The 27,960-nt window shown below is 35.2% G+C and overlaps 5 protein-coding genes across 8 annotated transcripts; 3 read left to right on the forward strand and 2 right to left on the reverse strand.

The window, feature by feature from the left end:
- The first annotated feature begins 5,774 nt into the window (after positions 1–5,774).
- Positions 5,775–10,401, forward strand: LOC133705635 (neutral/alkaline invertase 3, chloroplastic-like). Of its 3 annotated transcripts, none has more exons than XM_062130948.1 (7): positions 5,775–5,924; positions 6,791–7,627; positions 7,739–7,904; positions 7,996–8,207; positions 8,768–9,261; positions 9,351–9,399; positions 9,721–10,401. In XM_062130948.1, the coding sequence occupies exons 2-7, from the start codon at positions 6,884–6,886 to the stop codon at positions 10,045–10,047; spliced, it is 1,992 nt and encodes a 663-aa protein (XP_061986932.1). In that variant the 5' UTR covers positions 5,775–5,924; positions 6,791–6,883; the 3' UTR covers positions 10,048–10,401. The 3 variants fall into 3 exon arrangements, with proteins under 3 accessions (XP_061986932.1, XP_061986931.1, XP_061986934.1); XM_062130947.1 differs by lacking the exon at positions 5,775–5,924 and adding an exon at positions 5,932–6,127; XM_062130950.1 differs by lacking the exon at positions 5,775–5,924 and adding an exon at positions 6,200–6,649.
- A 2,361-nt stretch (positions 10,402–12,762) lies between these two features.
- On the forward strand, positions 12,763–15,400 carry LOC133705011 (serine/threonine-protein kinase D6PKL1-like). Its single transcript, XM_062130105.1, has 2 exons — positions 12,763–13,397; positions 14,423–15,400. The coding sequence occupies exons 1-2, from the start codon at positions 12,835–12,837 to the stop codon at positions 15,219–15,221; spliced, it is 1,362 nt and encodes a 453-aa protein (XP_061986089.1). The 5' UTR covers positions 12,763–12,834; the 3' UTR covers positions 15,222–15,400.
- Positions 15,401–16,515: 1,115 nt separating this feature from the next.
- On the forward strand, positions 16,516–19,974 carry LOC133705703 (IQ domain-containing protein IQM3-like). 2 transcript variants are annotated; one of them, XM_062131056.1, is made up of 9 exons: positions 16,516–17,066; positions 17,145–17,259; positions 17,380–17,445; positions 17,546–17,634; positions 18,086–18,173; positions 18,485–18,631; positions 18,719–18,811; positions 19,016–19,117; positions 19,314–19,974. In XM_062131056.1, exons 1-9 carry the CDS (start codon positions 16,900–16,902, stop codon positions 19,788–19,790), a joined length of 1,344 nt encoding a protein of 447 aa, XP_061987040.1. In that variant the 5' UTR covers positions 16,516–16,899; the 3' UTR covers positions 19,791–19,974. The 2 variants fall into 2 exon arrangements, with proteins under 2 accessions (XP_061987040.1, XP_061987041.1); XM_062131057.1 differs by lacking the exon at positions 17,380–17,445.
- A 432-nt stretch (positions 19,975–20,406) lies between these two features.
- Positions 20,407–22,105, reverse strand: LOC133705704 (copper transport protein ATX1-like). The gene is made up of 3 exons (XM_062131058.1): positions 21,948–22,105; positions 21,297–21,372; positions 20,407–20,763 (listed from the first exon to the last, which is right to left on the reverse strand). Exons 1-3 carry the CDS (start codon positions 21,954–21,956, stop codon positions 20,594–20,596), a joined length of 255 nt encoding a protein of 84 aa, XP_061987042.1. The 5' UTR covers positions 21,957–22,105; the 3' UTR covers positions 20,407–20,593.
- A 1,461-nt stretch (positions 22,106–23,566) lies between these two features.
- Positions 23,567–27,895, reverse strand: LOC133705551 (uncharacterized). Its single transcript, XM_062130817.1, has 8 exons — positions 27,627–27,895; positions 26,976–27,080; positions 26,396–26,884; positions 25,641–25,793; positions 24,983–25,078; positions 24,820–24,867; positions 24,291–24,721; positions 23,567–24,205 (listed from the first exon to the last, which is right to left on the reverse strand). The coding sequence occupies exons 2-8, from the start codon at positions 27,070–27,072 to the stop codon at positions 23,597–23,599; spliced, it is 1,923 nt and encodes a 640-aa protein (XP_061986801.1). The 5' UTR covers positions 27,073–27,080; positions 27,627–27,895; the 3' UTR covers positions 23,567–23,596.
- Positions 27,896–27,960: the final 65 nt, after the last annotated feature.

Consider the following 27,960-nt stretch of genomic DNA (forward strand, 5'->3'; position numbering starts at 1 on the left):
ATTTTTAATACCAGTATATTAAAATAATTTAAAAAAAATTAATTAAAAAAATCAAATTCTTGAAAGAAAAAAAAACTTTACAACAGTGACTTTGTAGAAGTAAATATGTGGGGGAAGGGTTAAATAGTAATTTTGCTCCCTAAAAGGGGAAAACTCTAGGAACCCAAGAACGACACTCCAAGCAAATTGGACACTTGTAAATATCATCCACCGGATCCAATTTTATAAAGAAATTTCTACTAATTTAATATAAACCTTTCAATTTATTTTTATATCCTTGTACATGGGAAATAATGTTCCCTAGTCAAATTAGATTTAAGACAACCTCGGTTACCGTGGCCAAGTCAGGAGATTTTTTAAGAGGGATGGCATTAGAAAAAAGTTTTTAAAAGAGACCAAAACTTAAATTATAATACTTTTTTACCTTGAAATCTTAAATAGTTCAAGAAAAAAAGAGGACCAGTTTCCCCGGGCTCCGCCCCTGCTTGAAGAACATCGGATCGGTGTGACCAAACATCAAAGCATAATAACTAGGTACAAAAAGACAGGATCATATCCTGCAATTCTAACTAAATAACATGAGCATTAGGATCGCTGTCTTTAAGAAAATGTCTAACCAAGCAGATTTTATATTTTTTAAGAAATAAAAAGAGAAACATTATCCTCTAAAAGTTAGTTTTTATGTTCAGAAATCACTTTTAAACGTTTTTCATTTTTTTTCAAATTAATTTTTTTTTATAATTTTATATTATTTTAATATGTTTATATAAAAAATAATTAAATAAACATTAATTAAATAAATTTTTAAACAAAAAATATTTTAAAAAATAATCATTATCTTAAAAATATATAAAAAAATTTCTCTATTATCTTTAATTTTATTTTTTCCGTAGAAATCCACTTATCACTCCCACCACCGCGTACGGTCCCACCACCTAAAGCATAAAAACAGTTGAAAGTTTAGCTCCTCTTCCAGAATGCTATTCTTTATATATATAAACAAAATAGGGTCAATAAAAAATAAACCAATTAAATACAAATATATAAACCTTAAGTGAGGCACTTCTTTCTTTCTCTCTACTACAATTAGCTTTTAAAATAAATTTTTTTATCATGCTATTTTAAAGAGTTAAATTAATAAGACAGTATTTTAAATAATATAAATATAATAATCATTTAAATTGTATTAAAATAAAATAATAAATATTTTATTCTTTTTAAGAAGTTTGATTTTTTTTTTCACATAGCTACATTTAATTAGTTTATTTTTTTAGCTCTGCTTTATAAGTTTTGGCTTTTTTTTAGAGAAGGTAGAAATAACATTTTTGAAAAATAAAAAATATTTTAACATTTTATTTCACACCATTTTAAATATGTAAAATAAATTAAAAATCAAAATAATATTTTTATTTTATTTTTGACTTTCTGTCTAGCAACCACGCATCTAGAATATCCTTTGGATATGCTAGTAAAAGAAGAATATAGAGAAACATACAAACAGTTTTGTGCCCTTGAAAAATAGAGATTATCGTGAATAGTTTTAAAATCAGGCACTGATCCACCCGAGACAGGTATCACGAGGGTTAACTAAGAAAAGAGAGAAGAAGGAATATATGTGCAGTCATGAATTTTCTTTGCTTTCATGGAAGGAACCAGGACCTCGCCAATGCTGACGCCAACTTTTTGCAGTGACTTGAGACGCACTACTTCCTACACTAATCACCCTAAAGCATGGTTGGTGGTTTGATGAGGGCAACCAGTCGAGTACCATGAATAGAACACACAAGTCATCAAGTATTAACTAATCTTAATTGCCCCAGCCTTATCTAACAATCTATACCAGCACACAACAATCTTATTTTCTCCATCTAATTTGGCCCTAAACCAAAAAGGTTGGCTTCATCTAAGGATTGAGGTAGCAAACTACTCAATATAGTGAAACGCAAGAACGTTAAGACAACGAATAAGAAATGTATAAGATTTGTAAAACAGCACAAAATCCACAGTATAAGAAAAATATTGCATTTACTCACTTTACCTCGATGCAGGGGAAAGAAAGACCAAGACTTGGACTCGTTAGGTGCAAATTGATGTGTGCATGCCAAATTGCAGTAACTTCCAATGGCATTGTGCCGGCCCAGAAATTTGCGCCGATGGGTCCACACCATTTAGACTGCCTGGTTTACAGTAGTGGAAAAACACTAATGAATCCGCTTTTGTTCTTCAAATAATTTGCATATTTGTGTTCTGCATTTTCTCAACAAATCAAATGCTTGGATATCAGTTCAATACAGATCAAGGAATTTCCCTTGAATAACAATCTACAGTGAGACATTTTGTGTATGTTCATATATCTGTTATTCTCACATAGTGAAGCTAATTGCAACGGAAGGTAGAGTAGCTGTCTACTTACCAAGCTCAAGGAGTAGACATTTCTTTCTTTTCTTTTCTTTTCTTGATTTCCTTCTTTTAGCCCACATAGGATATGGCTCTCTTTAACATAGGAAACCCGGTCCTTTCACTCATTCCTATCTAATGAGAGTTCATCATTATACTCAGCTCTCCTGAGTCCATAACCGAGCCTGCATTACAAGAGTCTATAATCACAGATTTGACAAGTAGAAGTCACGAGTTTCATCCAGATAGTTTCAACTATTACAGGCAGCACTTCAGCTTGATCAGCTATAATTGTCTAACAACAAATTTAACCAAAATTTTAATGAGTGGGGTCATCTTTTGATCACTCTAGAAATAATAAGTCTTGTACTCCCAAGTCCTAACTAAATCATTTGGCTTATAAACAGAACCATCCATTATCCATAATTGAGAACAGTTGGCATTAAGCTCCACATAATACCTAATACTCTTTATGCAATGGCCTTCCATTCACAACTCATGAACAATATACCCATTTTGATGAAATAAGCTCAAGTAACCATGCTATGAGCTGTGGTCACATGCTGAATAGAGGGAACAGCATCCAATAATAAAAATCATGCACAATCTTTATATTTTCCAACAAACGACATGAATATTTGAAACAAGAAAGAATTCCATGAACTATTTTAGGAAATTCAAGAGTTGCATAGTCTACAGTAGTGGTCCTGCATGATATGCCTGCAATTAATAACAGCTTGAGAGGACTTAGACTTTCTCTCTTCCCTTGTACCAAGTTGAAAAGCATGGAAGAAGACAGTCTCAGCTGAGATAGAAAACCAATATGTTCTTTAACACGAGCAAAGATCTCAATCAAGGATTCTTCCAACTTGACAACACTTTAACAAAGAAATCACTTCCAACTCGACAGAACCTGAGGTATAGAAGCTCTATTCAACTTACATTAAACACACGTTCATCATATCAAAAGTGTTAACTTAGATCCCATGTAGGTCCAACCTATTGCACGAGCATTCTTTATGCTACAACTTATTTTATAACCAATCAGAGCTTACTTAACCTCAAACTTCGCGATAACATCCACAATAATCAAACATTTATGGCAACTAAGCTCCAATTCCATTCGGTGCCATCCACGACTCCTCAACGAAAAATTGACAAGTCCACAGCTTTAACAAACCCACATCCAAAATTACAATCAAATTCAAGAAACCAAACACAAGCGTTGAACTTGACATAAATTTTCATTGAAGACATTCAAGCTAAGGGAAATCAACCTATTCATGCCTTACACCATCCAAGATCAATAAAATATTACTATTTCATCCATTCAAGTTCCGATTTTTCCAATCAAATCAGAGTCCCTTGACACTTAAAACTTCAACAACAACCCGCATCGGATTTCAGACAATCCTCAACAAACCAGACAAAAACAGATAAAAACACATGTAATAATAAAATTTGTAATGAGCTCTAAAAGGGTCTAACCTCGAGCTTTCAAATTGACAAAATATAGCATATCGGAGTTGAAAACGCAGGAGCAAGAGTCTGTTTTGGTTTAGTTCGTCATGTTTGAATGTCAAGAAGCAGCGGTCCATTGTGAAAGCGAGAAAAGGGCGGGAGGTTGGAGAACTTTTTGGGGGTAAAGAAGGATTCTATGAGAATGAGAGAAGCAATGCTCGGAGGAGAGAGGTTTCGATTATGGAGAAGAAGGGGAAATTGGCAAGGTATATTCATTCACAGTCACAATGAGCGGTGATTGTTTTAAGGTTTATTATTCCTTTGTCTTCGTTTAAGGGCGGTGTTGTTGGCATAAGTATAAGATCAACCCACCCGATCCAAGTCACGTAACAAGTAACTCGTAGATTCGATCAGTCTAAAATCTAAATTATACATTAGCTTTGTATCTTTAGCTGTCAGGGGCCTCAGGGCAAAAGAACTAAAGAAAAACCAATGGAATGGGCTGGTCTGGTCTGGCAATCACCTGGGTTTTAGTCCACAATCCAACAACAAGCCTTGAGCTATGATTTTTTTTCTTTTCTTTTCCTGTGTGAGCCACAAAAAATCCTTGAAAAAAGGCCATGGTCAGACGAGGAGATGATGAAGATTTTAATTTGATGGAAGAGGGAACGCAAGCGGCAGGACAGTTGACAAGAACCAGACACTGGTCTCAGCTAATCTTGCAATGTTTTGCGTTTTGATGGGGACTCATCCTGTAAATATAAATGAGTGAAAAGGGACAGTATACCAAAAAAACACAATAATAAAAATATAGACAAAATTTAATAAAAAGTAATATCAAGAGAAAAGAAAATAAAAATCCAACACGTGAAAGAAACATGGAGGGAAAAAAATCTTAAAGAGACAATCGACAAATAACCACAGCGTGTCGTTTAAGAATATTAATCGAAATATGTCTTTGTTTTTTAAGAAAATTGTTTCTATTGTCGGTGGCTTTATGAAGAGTGTGTGGACGAGATTTTTTTAAATAACGTAAGCAATTTCTTACGGTGGCTTTTAAGAAAATCTTAAAAGATTATCCTTTTAAATTGATTATTCAATCTAAATTAAACCATTATAATCATGCTTGCAAATGCCCCCACTCACATGATCTTCATCTAAAATTTATCATATGAATTCGATAATGCAGTGAAAAATATTTTTTAATTAAAAATATATTAAAATAATATTTTTTTATTTTTAATATTAAACTATAAAAAACCATTTTTAAAAAATAATTGTATATTTTTTACAAGAAAAATAACTTGAAAAACAGAAACTATATGCGTGTTTAGTGTTTTAATGTATAATATTTTTTAAATAAAAAATTATTAAAATAATAATTTTTTAATACCAACACTTTAAAACTGACCTAGTCTACATGCTTAGATCGTTGTATTAACTTTTTTTTTTTTTTTCTATGATCCATCGTGAAATAGGAATTTATATTGGTAATCAATGGTAACAAATCCACTTATTATTTAAAATAATGAAAAGGTAAAGTGAAAAAGTAGTTGGACGCGCGTGGATGATCAGATTAGCTCGAATGGCTGAACTTTTGTTGGTAGCAGTTGGTTTGCTTTTAGCCACGTGTTCAACATTTTCTGACACGCACTTCTGCCCCAATATTCAAGTAGTAGGCCCATATATTATCCACATAAATAAATAAATGTTTTCATTTAAGTAAAATATTTTTATGTTCTACAAACTCTTAATTATTTTTTGTTCTGGAAAAACATAAAACTTAATGCAATTTCTTTTTCTAACACAGTGTCTCAAACGTAATTTTGGAAGGAAAATAATACCGCTCTCCTTTTAATTACTAATCAAATTTATTTTTTATATATAATATTTCTTTTTTTTTTGTCTAAGTTCTAGCTTGAAATTTGAGAATTAAAAGTAGAAATAAAATAGGCCCACAACTCCTTTTTTTTTCTTTAAGAATAATTATTAATTCTTTAAAATAACCAGAAAAGAAGAAGAAGAAGAAGAAATCAACCAACTAGATAACAGCCAAAAAAGGAAACGTAAGTTGAATAACTACATGATTTTCTCTTTCGGACTCGGGTTTATGCATACAACATAAACATTAAACAACCACCAAAGAATCGACTGTCATTGTTTTTTTTTTCTCTAGTTTTTTTTTTAAGCCAAGAGAGATATTACTACAACATTAAAAAAATCAAAAACCTCTCTTGCTAATTATATCAGCAGCTCCAAATTTTTATTGGTAAGGACTTGTTTAGTAATTGTTTTTATATGTTTTGCTATCTGGGTTTGGGCTGTACGCTGTTCTCTTACTTGTTTTTTGCATTTCTGGATCATAAACTGATATAAAGGCAAGGACCCATTAAAGTTTTAAGCTTGTTGTGTTGGTTGTTGAGATTGATTACATCTAAAGATTGATCATTTTGTGTGAATTCTGTTCAAGTTTGAAACTTTATGTGATTTATTTGGAGATGACGTTGTTTGAGTTATTGATAAGGTAGAATTGTGGTTTTTTATTGGATTTTAGAGAGGTTTCTTGTGATTTTGTTATTGAAAAGGACGAATGGGATGCCTGAAAGGACTTTTTTTTTTGCGTGGTTGGTTCATGAGAAAACTTGGGAAAGAAACAAGATAATGAAACTTTCACTGGATCGCTCTTTCTGAGTTTCAAAATGAGAAAAAGAAAGGGTATAGTTAGGCTGAGCTTGGCTTAAATTTATAGGATGGTTACAAGTTCTATATCTTCTCGGTTACTGAGGATAAGGTAATGCAATTTAAAGTTCAAGTCTTTTACTTTGTATGTTGCATATGGTTTGATAATTTTGATGCTAGTTTCGAATTGATGATTTCCGAAATTATAACTTTTGCATCACCAGAGCACTTTCTAACTTTGTTTTTTGTCTAGGCATCTTGAGTTAAAGCTGGGTTCTCAGACTCATTTTGATCGAAGTGATTTTGAGTCTAGTGAGCATCAATTTATTTGATAAGCATATTGTTGATGGCGACTTCGGATGCAGTTCTGCAAGTTTTGTCTGGGGCTGGTCCTCGCAGTTTCAGTTCTGACCTTTGTTTTAACAATTTAGATTTGGCATTCCGTTCTAAGCATATAAAATATGTAAAGAAAAGGGCCTCAAGGCATATGAAAATGTTCAAGTGTTCGAGTGTTCAGCAGAATTGTATAGGAAAACATTGGTTTAAGAGATCAGGTGACGGTGATCTGTCTGTGAATGCAACGATCAAGAGACTGCAACTTCTGAGGTGCAAATGCCAGAAGGCAGAAAGAGTTAGTGGTGTAACTACAGAAGGAGGAAATGGAACATGGTTTGTAGATAGTGCAAAGACGTTAAACCTGAATGGGGCGGTGAACACACCGGGTGTATTGGAGCTCGGGGACACTCAACAGTTGATGCGGGAAAAAGAGGTTTTGACATCTAATGGTTCAGCAAATAAGGAAGAGGAGAGTTTGGCAACTAATGCTGCTGTAGGAACAGGTAGAGATGCCTCTCGCAAGGTTAGTGTAGACCCTACTGAGGAAGAAGCATGGGAGCTACTGCGGGATTCTGTAGTTCATTATTGTGGCAGTCCAATTGGAACGATTGCTGCCAATGATCCCACCAGTTCCAGTGTGTTGAATTATGACCAGGTCTTCATTAGAGACTTCATACCTTCTGGTATTGCTTTTCTTTTGAAGGGAGAATATGATATTGTCCGGAACTTCCTCCTTCATACGCTTCAGTTGCAGGTAATTTAATCGTTGATTATGCTGGACTTTTTTGTTGAAGGAACGAATGTTTAAAAATACTTCCTCTTTTGTTTGTTATCTGATTTGCTACAATGACTTCTTATATTGCAGAGTTGGGAGAAAACAATGGACTGTCACAGTCCTGGACAGGGATTAATGCCTGCTAGTTTCAAGGTGCGCACTTTTCCTTTGGATGGTGATGACTCTGCAACAGAGGAGGTATTGGATCCTGACTTTGGAGAGGCAGCAATTGGCCGTGTTGCACCAGTTGATTCTGGTAATTAAATTTCAGGTCAAGAAGTTTCCGTTCATGATAAAGTGTTTGACTGCTAACGTTGATGATATTTTCTTTATCATGCCAATATTAGGATTATGGTGGATTATCTTGTTACGTGCATATGGGAAATGCTCTGGTGATCTCTCAGTTCAGGAGAGGATCGATGTGCAAACTGGAATTAAGATGATTCTGAGGTTATGTCTTGCTGATGGTTTTGACATGTTTCCAACATTGTTGGTGACAGATGGTTCTTGCATGATAGATCGCAGAATGGGAATTCATGGGCACCCTCTAGAAATCCAGGTAATTCAGTTTTTAGTGGTTTTAGATAATTTAGAAGCATTTTCAAATTTGAAATACCCAGCCAATCCATGCAGCAAGGGAGATTCAATTGAAGAAGGATGTCCTCGTGGGAAATTTGGATGTTGCCTTTTTTTGGTCAGATGATTGTACAATTAAATGTCTTGAACCAATTCTGCGATTATGAAATTAGGATATGTTGATGGCATCAATATGCCCAGAATCAGGTTAAGAGTTTGTAGGATTTAGGCTAGTTGAGGCCAGCGTCTGTAGGATTTGGGTTGGTTGAAGCTGCTATTTGGTAAGGTTGTTGGCTTAAATGCTTTTTCCTGGCTGTAGTTTCAAAGTGCACAAGATGGATTAGCTGTATATTCTTGAGTGGTTAAAGGTGGTTGGTTTCAGTTGAATAGGTTGAAATCACTTAGCTCTAATGGATGCTTAGTATAATATTCTGCCAAAGCATCTATCTGCCAGATTTTGGTTATATCAGACTGACGAGGATGCTGAGGTTTGGAAATGGTTTTGCAATTAATTTTCTGATAGAATGTATTTTTCTCTTGCAGGCACTCTTTTATTCTGCCTTACTTTGTGCAAAGGAGATGCTCACCCCAGAGGATGGATCAGCTGATCTCTTACGAGCTTTGAACAATCGTCTAGTAGCTCTGTCGTTCCATATCAGAGAGTATTACTGGATCGATTTAAGAAAACTAAATGAAATTTACCGTTACAAGACTGAAGAGTACTCTTATGATGCGGTTAATAAGTTCAACATTTACCCAGATCAGGTTTCTCCTTGGTTGGTGGAATGGATGCCCAACCAAGGAGGCTACCTTATTGGAAACTTGCAACCAGCTCATATGGATTTCCGATTCTTTTCTCTTGGAAACATATGGTCTGTTGTAAGTGGTCTTGCAACAAGAGATCAGTCAAATGCGATATTGGATCTCATTGAAGCCAAGTGGTCAGATTTGGTAGCAGACATGCCATTGAAGATTTGTTATCCAGCTCTTGAAGGTCAGGAGTGGCAAATTATCACTGGAAGTGATCCTAAGAACATGTAATGATGCTACCTTGTTAAACTCGATCGCATCTTTTTCACTTTCTCTTGATTTTCATCCAGTCATGAATTTGTTGTGTTTGATGCAGGCCTTGGTCTTACCACAATGCAGGTTCCTGGCCAACTCTTCTGTGGCAGGTTAGTGATGGTGGTATCCTTTGCTAATCTTTGTACTAGTAAATTTTTTAGTGAAAAGTAAGAATTAATCAGAGAAGAAAAGACAGAAATAAACAGCAACATTGGTAATTTGAGTTTTGGTGCGCTATTCTTGCCGGTAGACTTGTAAGAATGCATGATTGATACTTCTATCTGATGATTCATGTCTGCAGCTGATCAATTAGGCATATACTAGTGCCATACCCATGTGTGTTTGTTATGTATGGCTCTTTCTTTTTATCAGAGTCCATTTTATGTCCGGAGTATTAATAGATTTTTTTACATTCATAATGCTTCTCTCAGCTGACAGTTGCATGCATAAAGATGAATAGACCAGAAATAGCAGCAAGAGCAGTCGATATTGCTGAGAAACGCATATCAAGAGACAAATGGCCTGAATATTATGACACCAAAAAGGCGAGGTTCATTGGAAAACAAGCACGCCTGTTCCAGACATGGTCCATTGCTGGATACCTTGTGGCTAAGATCTTGCTTGCAGACCCAAGTGCAGCCAGGATGCTTGTAACTGATGAAGATCCTGAGCTTGTCAATGCCTTCTCCTGCATGATCAGTTCTAATCCAAGGAGAAAGCGTGGTCAGAAGAATTCGAAAAAGCCATTCATAGTATGAATTACCGAGCTGTCTCTGCAAAATCAGGGTATTGTTCTCTTGATTCGAGAACTAATCATCCAGGTGCCTGCTAGTAATTATACTGAAATTGCTTTTACGAAGTTCAGTAAAAGTAATCAAACATCTAATTCATTTGTATGAATAAGGTGAAATTTCAATCCCACCTTATTTATGTATGGATAGTATTGATCTGTAAAAACCATGTAAATAAAGATGGAGTTGTTAGAGGATAATACCCGGAACATCCTTGATGTGGATGAACTCTGGGGATTCAATTTGCTTAACTTCTACAGTAGTTTTGTTTTCTTGAGAAACTGAAAGACAATCAGAAACACATATTGAAGTTTAATTGTATCTTTGAAGTCCAGCATTTCCTTTCCTAATATGTTAAGATGATCTAGGGCAGTACGTGTTATCTTCTCATAAAATTGTTAGCCAAGCAGCGCATATATTGTAAGTTATTCTGCTTATCCTGCTGGAACTGAGCTAGAAAATTTATACAGCTGAAACCTTATAATCAATAACATTGATCAGCAGCACATATATTGTGAGGATGAAATGCAGGAATGCTCAGCAGAAGTTTATCCATGCATGGAGAAGGCAAATCTATTGTGGGCAAACGGCGAGGCGAAATGATCAGCAGAAGGCAAACAATAAGACGAATGGGCAAGATTTCGTCTGAATAATTGTTTGATGCCAAACAGATAGCAAAGCTGATCTTGGTCTTCATTAAGGAGTGAAAATGTCATAGTTACGGGCTCATTATACTGTCAACCACGTCCAAAGTTGAAGAAGCAGGAGGAGCCTGCTCGGGCATCATATTTTCCACTCCTGTTGAAGCAATGATAACTGCTAACATTGAACTTTGACTTTCATAGTGTGTTGAATGATTATACATGGTGGTCCAAGACTATAGAAACAGTTCTTCTGGCTACTCTGAATAATTACATCTCGCAATCTCCTGAAACGCTGAAACATCAATTCGAATTAGTTTTCTGGGTAACTTTAATCTATAAGAAAAATGGACAAACTATCCTTATCAGTGAGCTTTTCTGCCAACACCCAAGTCTTTCTTGCAAAAATCACATCATGATAAACCATCATCATCCTAGACTAGAGGAGTGATGCGAACATCTTAAGATGGCCATGTCTTTTGGGGTACTAGACACAGACTGTGAGACGTAAACTAGCATGCCGACATTCAAACAAATAGAAAAGGATAAAATTAACATTGAGACATCGATAAAAGTCCAAATTTGAGATTGAATTAGCCTTTTTTTTTTTTGTTTTCAAGATGTAAAATCAGTCATCAAATGTCCTTGATGCGTAATAAAAAAAAAAATTAGAGCTCGTGTTGCTTTTTAAAGAATTTCATATATTTAAACAATATTTTTTAAATTTATTTTTAATATCATCAAAACAAATTAAAACACAAAAAAGATTCATTATTTTTTTAAAACAATTTGAAACACAAAAACAAATGTTTAATTTTTTGTCTGGTATATTTAGCTAAAAGCATTTATTTGTCCTGCACGTTAATGATGGGAAAAGATACAGTTAAAAAATCAAGTATTAAATTAATCACAAGCATGCAAATGTTCTATTATTTTCTTAATATTTTAACATGTAAATGTTGACCAGTGACATTTTCTAGCATATTATATAGTTAAATCTGTCTCTCTCTCCCACATCAAAGGGAGGTTGATCACATACTTCTTTCCTGCCTTAAGAAATAGGATATTCACTGTAGATCCCACAAATTTATTTTGACAAATAAAAAATGGTAACATAAGTTCAAAACACCCAAACATATTAGCTGATCAGTTGAAAGAGATTTGCTAAATTTCTTAATTTTTAAAGATTTGAATCTTGGGATCGATATTTATGAAAATTTATTAAGTTTATCTAAATAATATACTACATCGCTCTTAAAATCATATGAGAAAAAAAATTAATCACAATTAATTACGTAAGCTAGTTTAAAAATACCTCTTATATTGAATCAAATAAATAAATTCAATCAAAAGGGAAATGCTAGATCAACTTTACGAGAGTCAAAAGAGGTTTTAGTTTCTCTTGTTATCCTCATGCCCTAACATAAACAGATCAGGCCTGGTTTAGTTGCAATTATAGTAGGAATCATTATAATTCAAGTATGTAATTACTCAAACAATAGTACTGTAAAAGAGCAAAATGTTATCATTAGCCATATATATATATAATGCTCATAATATTCCAATAAAAATGCAAATCGGCATATTTTACCCTAAAAGGCTGTTAAGTTCCAACGAAGACCAAACCAAATACAATGTTGTCTTTTCTTTTATTGTGTCTAATGGCCACAAAGAGATAATGTCATTGAAAAGAATGTTTAATTTTGTATAGTTGTAAACAGAATGTATTTTTATTATTGTTTTTCTTTGGTAAGAATTTATTTATTTGAGAAACGGTAAGAATTTATCATCATTATTTAAAAATGATAAAAAAAAATAGACAAATTGATTTAAATTAATTCCATGTTAGTGATTTCAATGCATTTGATTTATTAAAGACATAAACTATGATTAATAAAATATATAAATCACATAAGCAGAGTTTGGAATCCAGCTATAGGAACCCTACATGGACCCATCCCTTTTCTAAAGAAGCCACATGGCCCAACCCCATCTTGCCGGCCCGTACTTCCCCCCTCCATTCCCTTTAAAACCTCAACTCCCTCTCCGCACCCTCATTCCAAAACCCCAGCTGTCCAATCCACTCCCGGCCACCATTCTTTCCGCCACCGCCATGGAGCCAGTTGTGGAAGATCTAACCGATGATCTAGATAATCTTAGTTTAGCTTCCTCCACCACCACCACCACCACCGCTGCCGAGACAAGACACAGCACAGGTTCAGGGTCCGAAACCACATGGACTACCTCAACCTCGAGCCTCGTGTCAAACTCCTGCAAGCCCCATCATCCGCCTCAATGTGATCAGTGTTGGCATGCAATCCAACGTGACAACAGCGATAACTCACCCCTAACCCTAGCTGATTTACGCTTTGTCCACAAATTAGGAAGTGGTGACATAGGGAGTGTGTATCTTGTAGAGCTCAAGGAAGGCAACGGGTGCCTTTTTGCTGCCAAAGTCATGGACAAAAAAGAAATGGCCACTAGGAATAAAGATAGTAGGGCTAGAATTGAGAGGGAAATATTAGAAATGTTGGAGCATCCATTTTTGCCTACATTGTATGCCACATTGGACTCGCCCAGGTGGTCTTGTTTGTTAACGGAGTTCTGTCCTGGCGGTGACCTCCATGTCCTCCGGCAACAGCAACCGGATAGACGTTTCGGCGAAGCTGCCATCCGGTATGTACAAACACACACATACATACATATAACTGCACGTATAATGTACGCACGCGTACATCAATAAAATTAATGTCATATAATCTGAGGAGTGGTTGCGTTTGCATAAAAGAAACAAATTCGTGAATGATGAGAAATGCTGGATGATCATGGGCGGGGCTAGGTTTAACGGTTGTTAAGGCTGTTCATTGCGTGTAGGGTCAATGGGTAAATCCATGTGACATTCGGGTGCAGCCATTGATTTTGTGTGGACCATGGAACTTTTGGTGGGTGTCTCGTGCATTCTATCATAATAGAGAAGGCATGGCATCATGCTCTTCATAAAAAGGAGTAAAAATATCTGCCTGACATCCCTCAATCTATGGCATGTTCCAGTACAATATTTTTCAGCTTCTTTGTCTAATCTGAGAGTCCCGAGATATCATTTCAAGAATCAAATTGATAGCTTTTCCCCCCATTTCCTGCTCTTCTTTAATTTTTCTGTCAATTCGTCGCTTTCCCTTTTTTTAGTCTATGTCTTCTTCTTCAAATTTATACCTTCTTATTCATTTTTTATTATTATATTAGATTTAATTCTTTTCACCTCCATCATTTCTTCAAATAGCCAACTACTTGGTTTAGCAGTAAGAATTCACAATTATTAAACCTCACTTTTCCGGTTAAACTGAAAACTAACTGGGACCATGTTTTGAAAAAGATATTTGAGAGTTGTACCCGGTCAACTTAGCTAACAGTTAAAATACATGTTTAATTTTTTAAAATAATATTGTTTTAACCGTAAAAATTAAAACTACATCGTTTTTATTACTATGGTAAAAATTATGATTTTTCACTAAATTTTTTGTTCAACAACATTATAGGCATGGATGAGGCTGTTTATGTCACGTGAAGTTGTTCCATTAAAAAAAAAAACAAATTATATAGTTAATTCTGGACCACAATAACATGATATATAGTGGGAATAATCTTGATAATTAGTTGAATAATTCTTTGTATATATCATAATTTATTCTGGGTGCTATTAGGTTCTATGCATCAGAAGTTGTGGCTGCTCTTGAATACTTGCACATGATGGGAATAGTCTACCGTGACCTCAAGCCTGAAAATGTTCTTGTAAGATCAGACGGTCACATAATGCTTACAGATTTTGATCTATCCTTGAAGGACGATAACTCACCGTCAACAGCTCAGATTATCTCCGATCAAAACCAGCCAACCACAGCTTCATCGACAAGAGACTACCCTTCTGATACATCTCAATTTGCCACGTCATCATGTATTCTACCCAGTTGTATTGTGCCAGCTGTCTCTTGCTTCCACCATAGGAGAAAACGCAAGAAGAAACTCCATCAACGCGGGACCCTCGAGATAGTAGCAGAGCCAATAGACGTCCGATCCATGTCGTTTGTTGGGACCCATGAGTACTTGGCACCGGAGATTGTGTCCGGCGAGGGACACGGCAACGCAGTGGATTGGTGGACCTTAGGCATATTCATGTTTGAAATGTTCTACGGCGTTACACCATTCAAAGGGATGGACCATGAGTTAACCCTAGCAAACATTGTGGCTCGAGCCCTTGAATTCCCCAAGGAACCCTCAATTCCAGTCCTCGCGAAGGACTTGATCACCCAACTTCTCATCAAAGATCCCGTAAGACGACTGGGTTCTACCATGGGAGCTACAGCCATCAAACACCATCAGTTTTTTGACGGGATAAACTGGGCACTGCTAAGGTGTAGAACACCACCTTATATTCCTCGGCCGGTCACTTACAAAAACCTTGTCGTGGCAGAGCATGGAAATAATTCCATAGAGTATTATTAGCAAGAAGAAGAAACATTCTTTATTTTTTTCTTCTTTTAATTCCATTTCTTGGGAGAAGTGAGAAATCAAATTTAATGAAACTAATTCTTAGGTCTCCTACAGATGTAATTGTTGTTCAGATTGTTTGCATGTAAGCTTTTGAAGAAAGCATGGCGCCTTGGATACCACATTTCCCACTCGATCCCTTTTGTTTTATTTCCTTTTATTGGAATTATTATGTTGATTTTGAACAAATCCTTGGACAAGTGGGGCCTTCCTGGGCATCTACCTAGCTGTATTGTGATATGAAAAAACTATTTACTTTAGAATACAAATTGGATATATGGAGGATATATAATAATCATATTTTATAAAAATTTAAATCAGGATTAATTTATTTAATTCACAACTTAAATTTTAAATAAGAGAATTTTAAAACAATAGCAACAGTTACTTTTTTAATATTTTTTACTTGAAAATATATCAAAATAATTTTTTAAAATTTATTTTTAATACCAGGATATTAAAACAACCCAAAAACATAAAAAAATTTAATTTAAAAAAAATATCACTATGGTAAAAATTCTAAATTTAATATCGAGAAATTTTAAATATATTCATGATAAAAGTTGATTTTTTATTTATTAAAATATCTGCTATAGCCACATTTTAAATCGTTTTATTCCATTTATCATTTCTTAAAACTATTTCGTGCTTGTTATCTTAATAAATATTTCTATATTTGGCTAAAATAGAGCTTTTCGTGGTTATTTTTGGCTATTTCTTAAATGTTCAAGTTAAAGAAAAATACAAATGACATTGCAATTTCTTTTTTTAACCCTCTCTTGTTCCTATTTAATTTTTAGTGGCAATTTTTTTTCATTTTTTAAAACAATTGCAGCTAATATTTAAATAAAAACAAGAGAGGGTCAAATTAAAAAAGAAAAAAAGAAGAAGAAGCTAGAAGGTTCATCTGGTTTTATGAACTATAAGGCACTAGTTCTCCTTCCATGATCCGTTTCGTCCAGGATCGTGACACCCCCCTAACTTTGACAACCATTTCATTTAAGTCTTGAAATTTTAATATTTTTAAATATATCCTCAAATTGAAGACTTACCAAGAAATTGTTCATTATGTTTTTATATGAACTTACATGTTTTTCGATCAATCAAATCATAAATACTTCGCGGTTACATGGTATTTGTTGCTGAGCCAGCTTTTGTATATGAAACCGACATAAATGCATGATGTACGAGGACTGGTTGTGCACCTACCAGTCTGTTTTCCCTTTTATCTCTAAGATGACTTTTTATGATTTTATTTTCCATCCTTTTTTCGTACAAGGATATTTATAGTGGCAGCTAGGACTATCCCTCCCATCTTCAAGTGGAGAGGGAAAAAAAAAAAAATCAAACGAGGGAGCAAGCACTTTGACATTGCAATTTGCAGTGCCAGCTGACATGACTCCTGGTGGAAACAGTGTAGACCCACTTTCTTTCAAGTTTCCTCCAAAACGTGGTTCCTTTTCAGCGCATTATTGGCTCATTCAGGGCTAAAGACATAAGGTTTCTAAAGCAAGCACAGTATATAGGTAGGGCTGATGTAGAAATTTTTGTTGAGGTGCTGAAGCAGAATAGTGGCTATGATCCCTCGAAATCTCACTTTCTGATGTTAATTTCTTGATCTACACAAATTGAAATGGCACTTTCTGTAGATCGCTATCGTTCTGGAATGACCGAAAAGGATCGTTCTGAAAGAAGCAAGAGATTTGAATCAGCAGCAGCTGTGAAGTTGCAGAAAGTTTACAGGAGTTATCGTACCCGTCGCAGGTTAGCAGATTCTGCGGTGGTTGCTGAAGAGCTCTGGTACGTGCCCCTCATGTTCTTGTATAGATAATACAACATATGGAACTCTGTCTTTTCTAATCTGATGTGAATGTGAAGGTGGCGAGCTTTAGATTATGCAAGGCTAAATCACAGCACAGTTTCCTTCTTCAGTTTTGATAAACCTGAAACAGCAGCATCGCGGTGGAGTAGGATCAGCTTGAATGCTTCAAAGGTGTGTTGTTTAAGTTCTTGCTGCTTTAGAACACTGGATAAAGTATTGCTTAGTGTCAAGAACAAAATTCTGATGTAATAAGAAGACTGATATATCATGCAACTTTCCACTTTTTGACAGGTCGGAAAAGGTTTAGGCAAAGATGCCAAGGCACAAAAATTAGCTTTCCAGCATTGGATTGAAGCTGTAAGCCTATATTGGGCTGCAGCTGTTTGATTATGTTTGATCCTTTTCTTCAAGTGCTAGTTTTGCTACTTCTTTTTTGTTTATATATGTTGTGATGTAGATTGATCCGAGGCATCGGTATGGCCATAATTTGAATTTGTACCATGAAGAGTGGTCTAAAACAGATGCATTGCAGCCATTTTTCTACTGGTACGAGTAGGGGTCTCAACCAATTTGATCATCTTTTGATCTTTCTCAGTTGACACTTGGAAGACGGGGCATCACATTTGTTCCATAAGTTTCTCTTCTATCCATGCTCTTAATTTTTTTGCATAGGTGCATTTGGCTAAGATGCAATGTGCCTCAAAAACAATAAAGGAAAAATAAAAAACCAGAACTTTGGAATCTAGTTCATGCTAGATGGACTAGTATCTGTAAATGCCACTGAAAAGTTTGAAAGTCAGAATCTAATCCTGCTCCTTTCCTTCTCCACAAACTGCATGTGTAATTATGAAATATTGCCAAGGTTTTGAAGCACCATTTCGGTTGTGATCGGAAGCACAATGGGATCCCCACTTCCTGTTATGAGCATTCTGCATTGTTCAGGGAAATTTTGCTCTTTGCTGTTACTAAAATGCTGTATCTTTCTGCTTGGTTTCAGGCTGGATATTGGAGATGGTAAAGAAATTGATCTCAAAGACTGTCCAAGAACAAGACTTTGCCTAGAATGCATTCAGTATCTAGGACCGGTATGTTCCTGAGCATAGAAACTCAGAACTCATTATCAGAATGTTGTGTTTCCATAGCAATTCAGCTGTCTACTGCATTGCATACATCAGCTCATGATAAATTTGCATGATCAATTTAAGGATATCATGAAATGTATGTTGACATTTGCCATAGCCTTGTATTCAGAAAGTAGATTACCGCTTCAAATTACAGAAAAGAAAGAAAGAAGAAAAGCTTTTGATCTCTATTAGAATTGAACCTTTTAATACTAGCAAAAACAAGCTTTCATGACTTGTTCTCACACACCTGTCACGATTTTCCCTGAAATAAGCAAGAGAGAGAACTGTATGAATACATCATTGCTGAAGGAACAGTGGTGCACAAACAAAATGGCAACCTCCTAGATACAAATCAAGGATTGGAAGGTTCAAAATGGATATTCGTGATGAGCACCTGCAGAAAACTATATGCTGGAGAGGTAAGGATCATTCTGGACATTAGACCAATTAATTAGCAAATTTTCATCCATCTATACGACTAATAATGTCTTTTCTTAAACATTCAGAAAAAGAAAGGAGCATTTCATCACTCGAGCTTCCTTGCTGGAGGGACTACTCTGGCTGCTGGGAGACTAACAGCAGAAAATGGAAAGCTCAGGGTAAGAATGCCATGATCCATGTGAAGGTAGGTAGCATAGCTTATAGAAGGCAATTAAGCCTGGAATACTGAAACAAATGACTGCAGTATGAGAGAAATGTGCATCTTGGTTTGGTATTAAATAGAGAGTTGGACAAAGGATAAGCGGTTGCTTTGACTATATGCATCTCTTGCTTCTGAATCTTAAATTTTCATTGTCTTTCAGTCTATATCAGCATATAGTGGGCATTACCGTCCAACTAACCAGAAACTTGGCGGCTTCTTGGCCTTCCTCGAAGAAAATGGGATCAACCTCAATGAAATTCGGGTACGCAACTCAATGCCATGATACTTCACAAACCTGCCACCCAACGTGCCGTTTTTGCATAAAAATATCTGGTTATGATGGAGCCTTTCCAGCTTTGGCCTATCTGGTTTTGCCAACTTCTATTCTTATTCTTTAGTAATCACTTGATATGGTGCTTCTACTTGGTCATTGTTCCATCTGGTATTGCTCTAGGCAGGTTCTTACACCAGAAGATAGTGAAAGCTGTGAATCAAGGGAATTGTCTCAAGACAGAAGTAAATTTGGTTGGTCAATGGATTCGAAGCCGTCTAAGCTTCATGCTTCGAGTAAAATTAACAATTACCAACCTTCTGAATCATCCATGTCTTCACAAGCCACAAGAACATGCAGTTACAAGAGGATGTTGTCGGCCAATATCCAGAACACAAAAGCAAATGTACCAAAGAAGGAAATATTGCAGAGGATCAAATCCAAGAACGAAGCTAGCTCATACCAATTAGGGCACCAACTGTCTTTGAAATGGTCAACTGGAGCTGGTCCGAGAATCGGGTGTGTTGCAGACTATCCTCTGAAACTAAGGGAGCAAGCTCTCACGTTTGTTTACCTCTCATCCAGTGATGATCTGCGCAAGCCATCTGCTTCTGAACTTCCAGGTTGCCTGCTCTCTATAATAGATCTTTGTAGGATGATGTAACAGAGATTCATCAACTATCCTTTCAAAAGTCAGCATTCCCGATGACTTCGCTTTCTATTCCTGTAATCCCTTTGTTGTTGAAGTTTGAACTGAAGTCATTGCTGAATGCTGATGAGCTATAACTAATGTTATAATGTCCTTTCTTTTCATCTAGAGCGAGTGGACACGATAAAATTATCAAATACATTGTTGTCAAGAAGCAAAGTAGACGTTGCATCATCAAATACCGTGCCATCCGCATTCCTTTCCGTGTTTATTAGATGAAGTATCAGTCAATTGTTTTCACATTTTGCAACCTCAGAAGAGACATCTCCAAGCTATCCCGTGGGGTAGGTGTTTGTGTCCGCATCTGGGTGAGACACGTCGATTATTTTAGCATAAACAGCCCTGCCCTCATGCTTGTAGTACATGTCAAGCTTTTGAACAGCCTGTATTATCTTTTAAGATAAATCTATGGTTTGATACAATGATGGAGAACACAAGTTACAACAATTCTGAAATTGAAATCCCAGACACTGAAAGTGGTTCAAAGGCCTGAGAAATCATATCTATATAACGAGCCAAGAACTTGATGATCTATATCTTCGAAGAGGAGTGTCATGAATTACGCGATCAATAGAGAAAGACAACAAGATGAGATTTCTATATCATATCCTTATGAATGTACCCCAGAAATTATTATAGCTTACATCCAAGTACAAGCGAGCTCGATATCGACAATCCACATTATAATCATAGTAAGTTCAATAAACTATTACCTAATAAAACAAACTTTCACAAAGTAAATGCTGGTATCAGCAACATTATGCAGCAGCCAAAGTTTCTGCAGTAGCAGGTTCAGCTGGTGCTTCTGCTTCCCAGAAGGTAGTCTTCTTCCCGGTCTTAGAGACAGTCTGAAGAACAGCATCTGGCTGCACATTTCCTTTCACTGTGACTTTTTGCTCCTTCAAATCAATGTCATATGATTCCACACCTGAAAAATGTTCCAGGAGAGACAAGATATTATCATCTATTACAACAACAATGATGAACTGAGGGCCTCAGCTACATCTGAAAACAATACTTGCCAGTAGAATTTCCAACCAGATTAGATAACAATCCAAACCATTTCATTGTTCTCTATTTTTTCATAGATGAAGAGTAACGATGTGAAAATTGCTTTGTAACGCACAGTAAGAAGATAAAAGTAAATTTCACTTCTTCACAAAATGCAAATGCTTCAAAAACCTCACCATACCAGCTAATCTACTTGCAAAGATGCAAAATTCTATAACCAATCTCGCGCCAGTTCATTATCAAATAGACCACGAAAAGGATTTACACCGTGCCCAAAAATTCCTGAATTAGAACCTTAGCAGCATGCTTCCAGGAGCTAAGATTGAAAACTCAATAAATCAAATCTAAAATGTTTTGTCCATTTCAATTTTGTGTGTGTTGAGCGAGAAAGACAGCACAATCAGCAAAGTTCCAGAGGCTAAAAGATAAATTGCAAGGACAGAAACAAACCTTCCATTTTTCCCAAAACCCTTTTCACGGCCCCAACACAACCTCCACATGACATGCCAACCTTGAGGACAACAGTCTGCAATTTAACAAAATTGAAAACCATTAGACATGCAAAAATCAGCAATAACCACAATGTAATGTCATCAAATAAAAAAAAAGGGCAGGCAGTAAAGCAAAAAAAATCTCCAAAAACAGGTTACAACATCAGTTAACATGTAACCCTAAAAAAATTTCTAACTCACAACAGTAACGCAAAGAAAGAAGTCAACCTTCGTATCGCCTTTATCCTACAATTTCCATTCAACTAAAACCAGACATATTCTAGGTTCCTAGACAACAAAGCAGCAATCTTTTTCCCTCAAGATTAAATTTTACAACTTCAACAACTTGCTTTAAACTACAAATTCAGGCTTAACTATACAAATTACATCAAAAGCTCCCTAAGATCCCCAAACAAAATAAAAATTAACAAAAACCCAGAAATCCCAGAAAATATTTGAACTTGAAATCCAACATATCCACCCAAATTCAGCCAAAATTCATAGACATCTCAATACAAGTCAAAACAACAGGAACATATTATTAACAAACAATAAAAATACAAACTTTGCCCCAAAAAAAGAAGAATCAAGAAATGAAGATTTAGGGTACCTGAGACATGGTTATTACGTTGTTGTGACAGAACAGAACAAGAAACAAGGAATCGAGAAGACAGAGAGAAGTCTTCGAGTTTGGCGTTGATTATATGAGCTGATGCTCTCTGTATCCCTCAAGGTGGTGAATTTATAGACTTTTTGATGCGTCTGAATGTGATGATAAGTTTTGTGTGGGTCCCAGATCTTGTTAGCTATGACTTCCTGTTTTGTTAAGTTTTCTTATTCTCCCCTCTTTTTTTTCTTTCATTTGAAAATTCATTTGAGTTTTCCATGAATTGGCGTGACATCGATTTCAATGTCATTTTTCAGTTAAGAGCTGTTTTTTTAGGTTAGTTATAAGTTTTTCATGCGTCAATTATTCTATATATATATATATATATATATATGCCTTACAAATTAATATATTTTATATCTATCACATAAACAATTTTAAGTTATTGTTTGTTATATTTTAAAAAAGAATAATTTTCTAAAACATTTGAAAAAATACATCAACTGGTTTTATAATAATTTAGCTGTTTTTATTGTGTTGAGATTAAATCCATTCCAAAATATTTGTTTAGGATTTATAATTTTTGTTTATAAATTCACACTCCCTCAAGATCATCTATTTATGTTTTAATATTATCTTTTAATAGTAATTTTTCTAGGAAAATAGATTATTAATATCAAAAGAAAAATCCACATCCTAACATATCAATCCTAAAATTGGAGGAATATTTGTGCTGTTCCCCTGACCGAGCTTCAAGAAAGAAATGAAAAAAAGAACAAATAAATAGAAATTTAAAACTTTTAAAGGAAGCCATGCCTTTTTGTGGGGCATCCATGGATTCTTTTTCAAGCCATGGCAGTTCAAACTTTTGACCACCAAGATAGTTAGTACACGGCAGCCTGGTTGCAGTGTCAGAACCCGATAATCTTATCTGCCTGGCAGTTCTATTTTTTGCAATTCGGCTTTCACTTTTCTACGCCGAACATGGAGTTTGAGTCTTATTTGTGCATTGAAATGGTAAGAACTAAATTTCAATCTTCCTTCTTGTATTCCATAAACCATGACTCCATTGAATAACAAAAGAAGGAATCAAGAACAGAGATGGGCGTGTCTGTATATCCATGACCTCATCTTCATTGTTTGGCAGGTCATTTTCATAATTTTTGTAAAGTATTTTTTTATTTGAAAATATATTAAATATATTATATATAAGTATAAATGATCCACTTAAAATATAAATTAAAAATAAATAAATAAATTTTTATAAAAAATTTGATCCATACTAAAATATTTATTTTTAATTTAACATTTGAATATTTCAAGAGATTTCGCATATGTGATAGCATAAAAAGTAGATTACGATTTCAACATTAATTACAAGTTTGATAATTAAAATGAAAAAAATAACATTGTAGAAAGAATAATGCAATCTGCGAGAGAGGAAACGATACAACACAATAAAAATGCGTTTTGTTATAATTATTCTCTGTAATTTGTAACTCTAATGCAATTGCAATCGTGTAATTGTTCAAAGAGATTATGGTTGAATTCGCCCAGCTTTTCTGCTATAATATAAATAATAATTTAGGCTAAAACACGCAAGAGAGAAAAGGATCTAAATCTTACACGAAGAATTACATACATTTCATTAATCAGTACCAACGTTTCAATTTTTTGTTGAAGATTCCCGGTCCATATGTGGATACAAAAATCTCCACTAGGAGGGGAAATTGCAACATCATGAAAAAAGTTACAGGGATACATGCGACCAAGACAATCGGAATTATAATTTGCAATTTCCCATCCACAATAATCATAAGAGCAGCACAGAAGGTTACCATCATGGTTGCAATGGAGAAGAAAAGCGTGGAAAGGCCGATAATTAACTTGGTGGGCAAGGATTTAAGGAAATCTTCCTCCGCGTATCGCGACGTAAGAATTCCTAAGAACATCAACACTGATGTTGATGAAGAAAACAGAGAGATTGCATCCGATACTATAAAAACTGTAAAAGATTCCTTGTCTTTAAAAATCGGATAGCCGCTCTCTTGAACGTAGCCGCCGGGAACAGTGAATGCAGCAGTAAACATAATTGTAATGATGAGAGCACCCACAACAGTGCATGAAGTTGCCGTTGCTTTCATCCATTCCTCTCCTTTCAGTAACAAGTCCGCATGGTCACTTGTGAATAATTCCCTGGCTATCTGACCCTTTACATTAGCAAAATCCTTGTCTGTAGGATTTATAATACTTTCCACTTCCTGCATTAAGGATTTTTTTTATTTATCAACGCTCTATCAATCTTTTTTGTTTTTAAGAAAAAGATGTTAAGTTTGGAAAGCTCACCTTGTACCATTGTAGTTCTCTTTGCATCTGTAGAGCTGCACCAGAGATCCGAGATAGATGAGAAGGAGGTGACAGTTTTGCTGCCAAATGTAACATTGTATTTCCTGAGCTATCTATAAGGGAAACAAATCCTGATCTGGTTGCTTCCAGTCCATAGAAAAGGCTGACCACCTTTTCTTGTCGATTTGCAATCGAGGACATAAATAGGGTTCTCGAGTTATCATCTGTACAGATCATTACATGAGGACAAGCTTTGATCATCTCCATAATAAACTCAAGCGTGCCATTCTTTACTGCACTGTGGAATGCTGGATGTACAGCTGCCTTGAGCTGTTCCTCGTAATCCAGAGAAGATATATGCTCACACATACACCGTAGGATTTTATCCGAATAAATGTGGATCTTCTTTAAATCATACATTTGCTTGATTCCTAGATCAACAATATTTAAATAGTTATCAAATAAAACCATGATAATGGTGATAGAAATTAAGAGAAGTAGGATATAGATGAGTGTATATATCGCTTACCTAAGAACGTGAAGAGATTTTTTGCAAACACACGCAATTGACTTAACACTGAAAAGTTAAGAAGAAAAAAAACAGAGAAATTATCACAAGTATTGCATATGGCTCACGTTTGCACCACCCCACACAGGAGAGTGGACAAAAACACACAGATCTGTGCAAATACCTTGAAGGACAATGTTCTTCGACTCCCTTAGTCTCTGAGCAGGCACATAGATACGAACCGTATCATTAGTTCCAACAATTGGTTTTGACCAAATACCTGTCATGTTCTTAGAATTAAGTCAGTTTTAATAATACGACTTATAAATTTATTATTTTAAATCATAATTGAATTTTTCTTATAGACAATTTATATATAAAAAAAAGTTCAGATTGGTTGCTGTCATGATAAGTAATAGTTATTTTTATATTAGAAATAACTTTTTATTATTTTTTATCTTGATAAGTAATATATTAGAAATAAATTTAGTATAAGTTGAAATTCATAAGTTAAAATTCCAAACTTTTGATTACATCGAAGTTTTGACTCAGTTTTATAACCAATTTTTTATTTATATAAATTTTTTTTAGCTAAATATATTTTTAACTTCTATATGAATCAAAAGTTTTAAAAAACAAAAAACTCATATCAATTTACAAAAATCATATAAAATAAAACCTTGTTTACTTTCTTTCTCTGTTTTTCTTTCTTTCTTGAATGTATATAAATTACTGTGAGATAGCTTCTAAGAACACATAAAATATTATACGGACGTTAAATAGATTTCGAGAGGAAATGAAGAGAAAAGCGAGGAGTAAAAACTGAAGAAAAAGATACTAACATGAACAGATGAATTGCTGCCAAAACGCAGGTTGACTTGCACTTGGAAATATTTGAGGCGAGGTAGACAAACGAATCAAAGCATTCGACTTCAGAACATCATCCGTTTTAGTAGCCATATGTGGGAAGCGATGCAGAAAATCAAACACAATATCTGGCGTTGCAATATTCAAAAGAAACAGCACAAGAAGGAACAAGAAAGATGAGGTTTCATTTTGAAATGCTAACAAATTAATTTAAAAGTCATTTTGTTTCATATGAAGCCATCTGAAATCAAGCTCTCTCTCATTTTTGTTTATGAATAGCTAATTTCTATGTACCATCAGGTGTAAATTTCTCACACAAAAAGTGGATAATCCCTCAATAACTAACGTGAAGTCTCTCACATTTGCCTGCATGAGAAAATCTATTATAAGAAGAAAAAAAGGGAGGAGGAGGAATTGAGAGTAAAATACAAGCTAGTCCCTATAGTTTAGAAATATTAGCCAATCAGTCCCTTTAGTGTAAACAATTATTCAATAATCCCTTGACCAACATTGAACATTCTCAATTTATTACTTTTTTAAGCCATAAACAGATTTTAAGATTCATGTAATCCTTAAAACCATAATGATTGATTGATTAGTTTTGTTAAATTACAGGAGATAAATAATAATTTACCAGGGGAAATAAAGAAAGGGAAGACTTACGAACAGAGCATTGAATAAAAAAAGAGAAAAGAATGAAGATAAGTAATTAAGGGGTGAAGTCTCTTACCGAGCATTTGAGCACCAATAGCACATTGAAGGAAATAAGATCCATGGTGGCCATTGCCTTGACAAAGAAATTCAAATGGAGTGACAGAGTATAGATAAAGAGCCATATCCTTACAGTTGCTTATACATGCCTGAACCAGTGGGATCTTTTTTTGTGCATTTACAAAGGTAACCAAGTGTTTGTTCTTTCTCACCAAACATTCTGCCATCTTTCTTTTTCCAACAAAGGCAGCACTAGAAAGACCTGTGTTGCCTTGATTATCTTGTATTTCCAATTCTTCTACAGACATCAACTTCACTAACTCCTCCACAACTCTCAGATGTCCAGAAAAAGCTGCTACATGAAGGGCTGTTCCACCATAGGGTTTAATCATGGCCTTTCTTGCATTTGGGTATCGGATAAGATAGGTTTTTATGGCATCCCAGTCTCCATTATGGGCATACTTGTACAGGGTTAGCAAGGGACCATTCATTTCATTGCTCACCGCTCCTGCCAAGGTTTTTATTCTCTCCCGTGTTAACATCAAGAGGTCGAAGTGGTTGGAAATCTAACAGAGGAAGAGAATGAGGTCATGGTATACCTGAACCTTGTGATGACTGTGACGACTCTGCTTCAACAAATTGCTCTTCGTGGCTTGGTGAATGTTGTTGTTGTTGCAAATTGTTTGTCGTCGTCATGTTAGAATCTGTGTACAATGTGGGGGTAAGGATCTGAGAAACTAGGGATGCCAAGATCTACCGAGCCAATAGCAAAGCATAAGCAAACCATCAATTTTCTTGGTTCTTAAGATTAAAAAAAATAATAATTAATTGATGGCAAACCACAAGCAAACCATAAACGGAGCTGCTCTGCACCTTGAAAAAGCAGTAATATCTGCCCTAACTTTTTCATTACAAAATTGACGGGTTACATAACTGGATCACGTTAGAGTGTATTTCATGATGTAGTTCTGGAAGTACTTTTCTACCGATGAAGTATGAAAATGGTGTTTTCTGCGTTCTATCACATCATTTTCAATAAATAAGTAAATAGTTGATGCACTGATATTTCCATTATTTCTAAGTGGTAAGATCTTCATGCTATGCAAATCTTCTTTAGGGCTTCGAATTTGCTTCATGCAACTCACACTGCATTATCAAAGAGTGGGGAAAAACTGGAAAGCCAAGAACCAAGATATCATCGGATGAAAGCCAGAGGATAGAGCAACAACAAGACCCAATGAAATACTTACATGGTGTGGTAGCAGTTCACAGAGACAGAGCCACTTATAATTCCCTTACTTCTCTCTCCCAAGCTTGACCAGACTGCTGAGGATGTCTGCGTGATGGCAAGAACTTGAGTGAAGGTATGTTTCTGTTCTTGCTATGGTGCTCCCTACAGTCCGGAACGAAGACTATCAAGTGTCCAGCACTCTCAGCCTTCCGTTTCACCTCGGTGTCATCCATAAATGCCCTATACCTGATATTCAACATTAAGGTCAAAGGGCATCTACGGATGGGTAACATCTGGAAATGCGATCCGATAAAATATTTAATTACTATAAATGCCCTAGATTTTAGGTTTTT

This window comes from Populus nigra, chromosome 10 (assembly GCF_951802175.1).
Source record: "Populus nigra chromosome 10, ddPopNigr1.1, whole genome shotgun sequence".
Classification (NCBI taxonomy): Eukaryota; Viridiplantae; Streptophyta; class Magnoliopsida; order Malpighiales; family Salicaceae; genus Populus; species Populus nigra.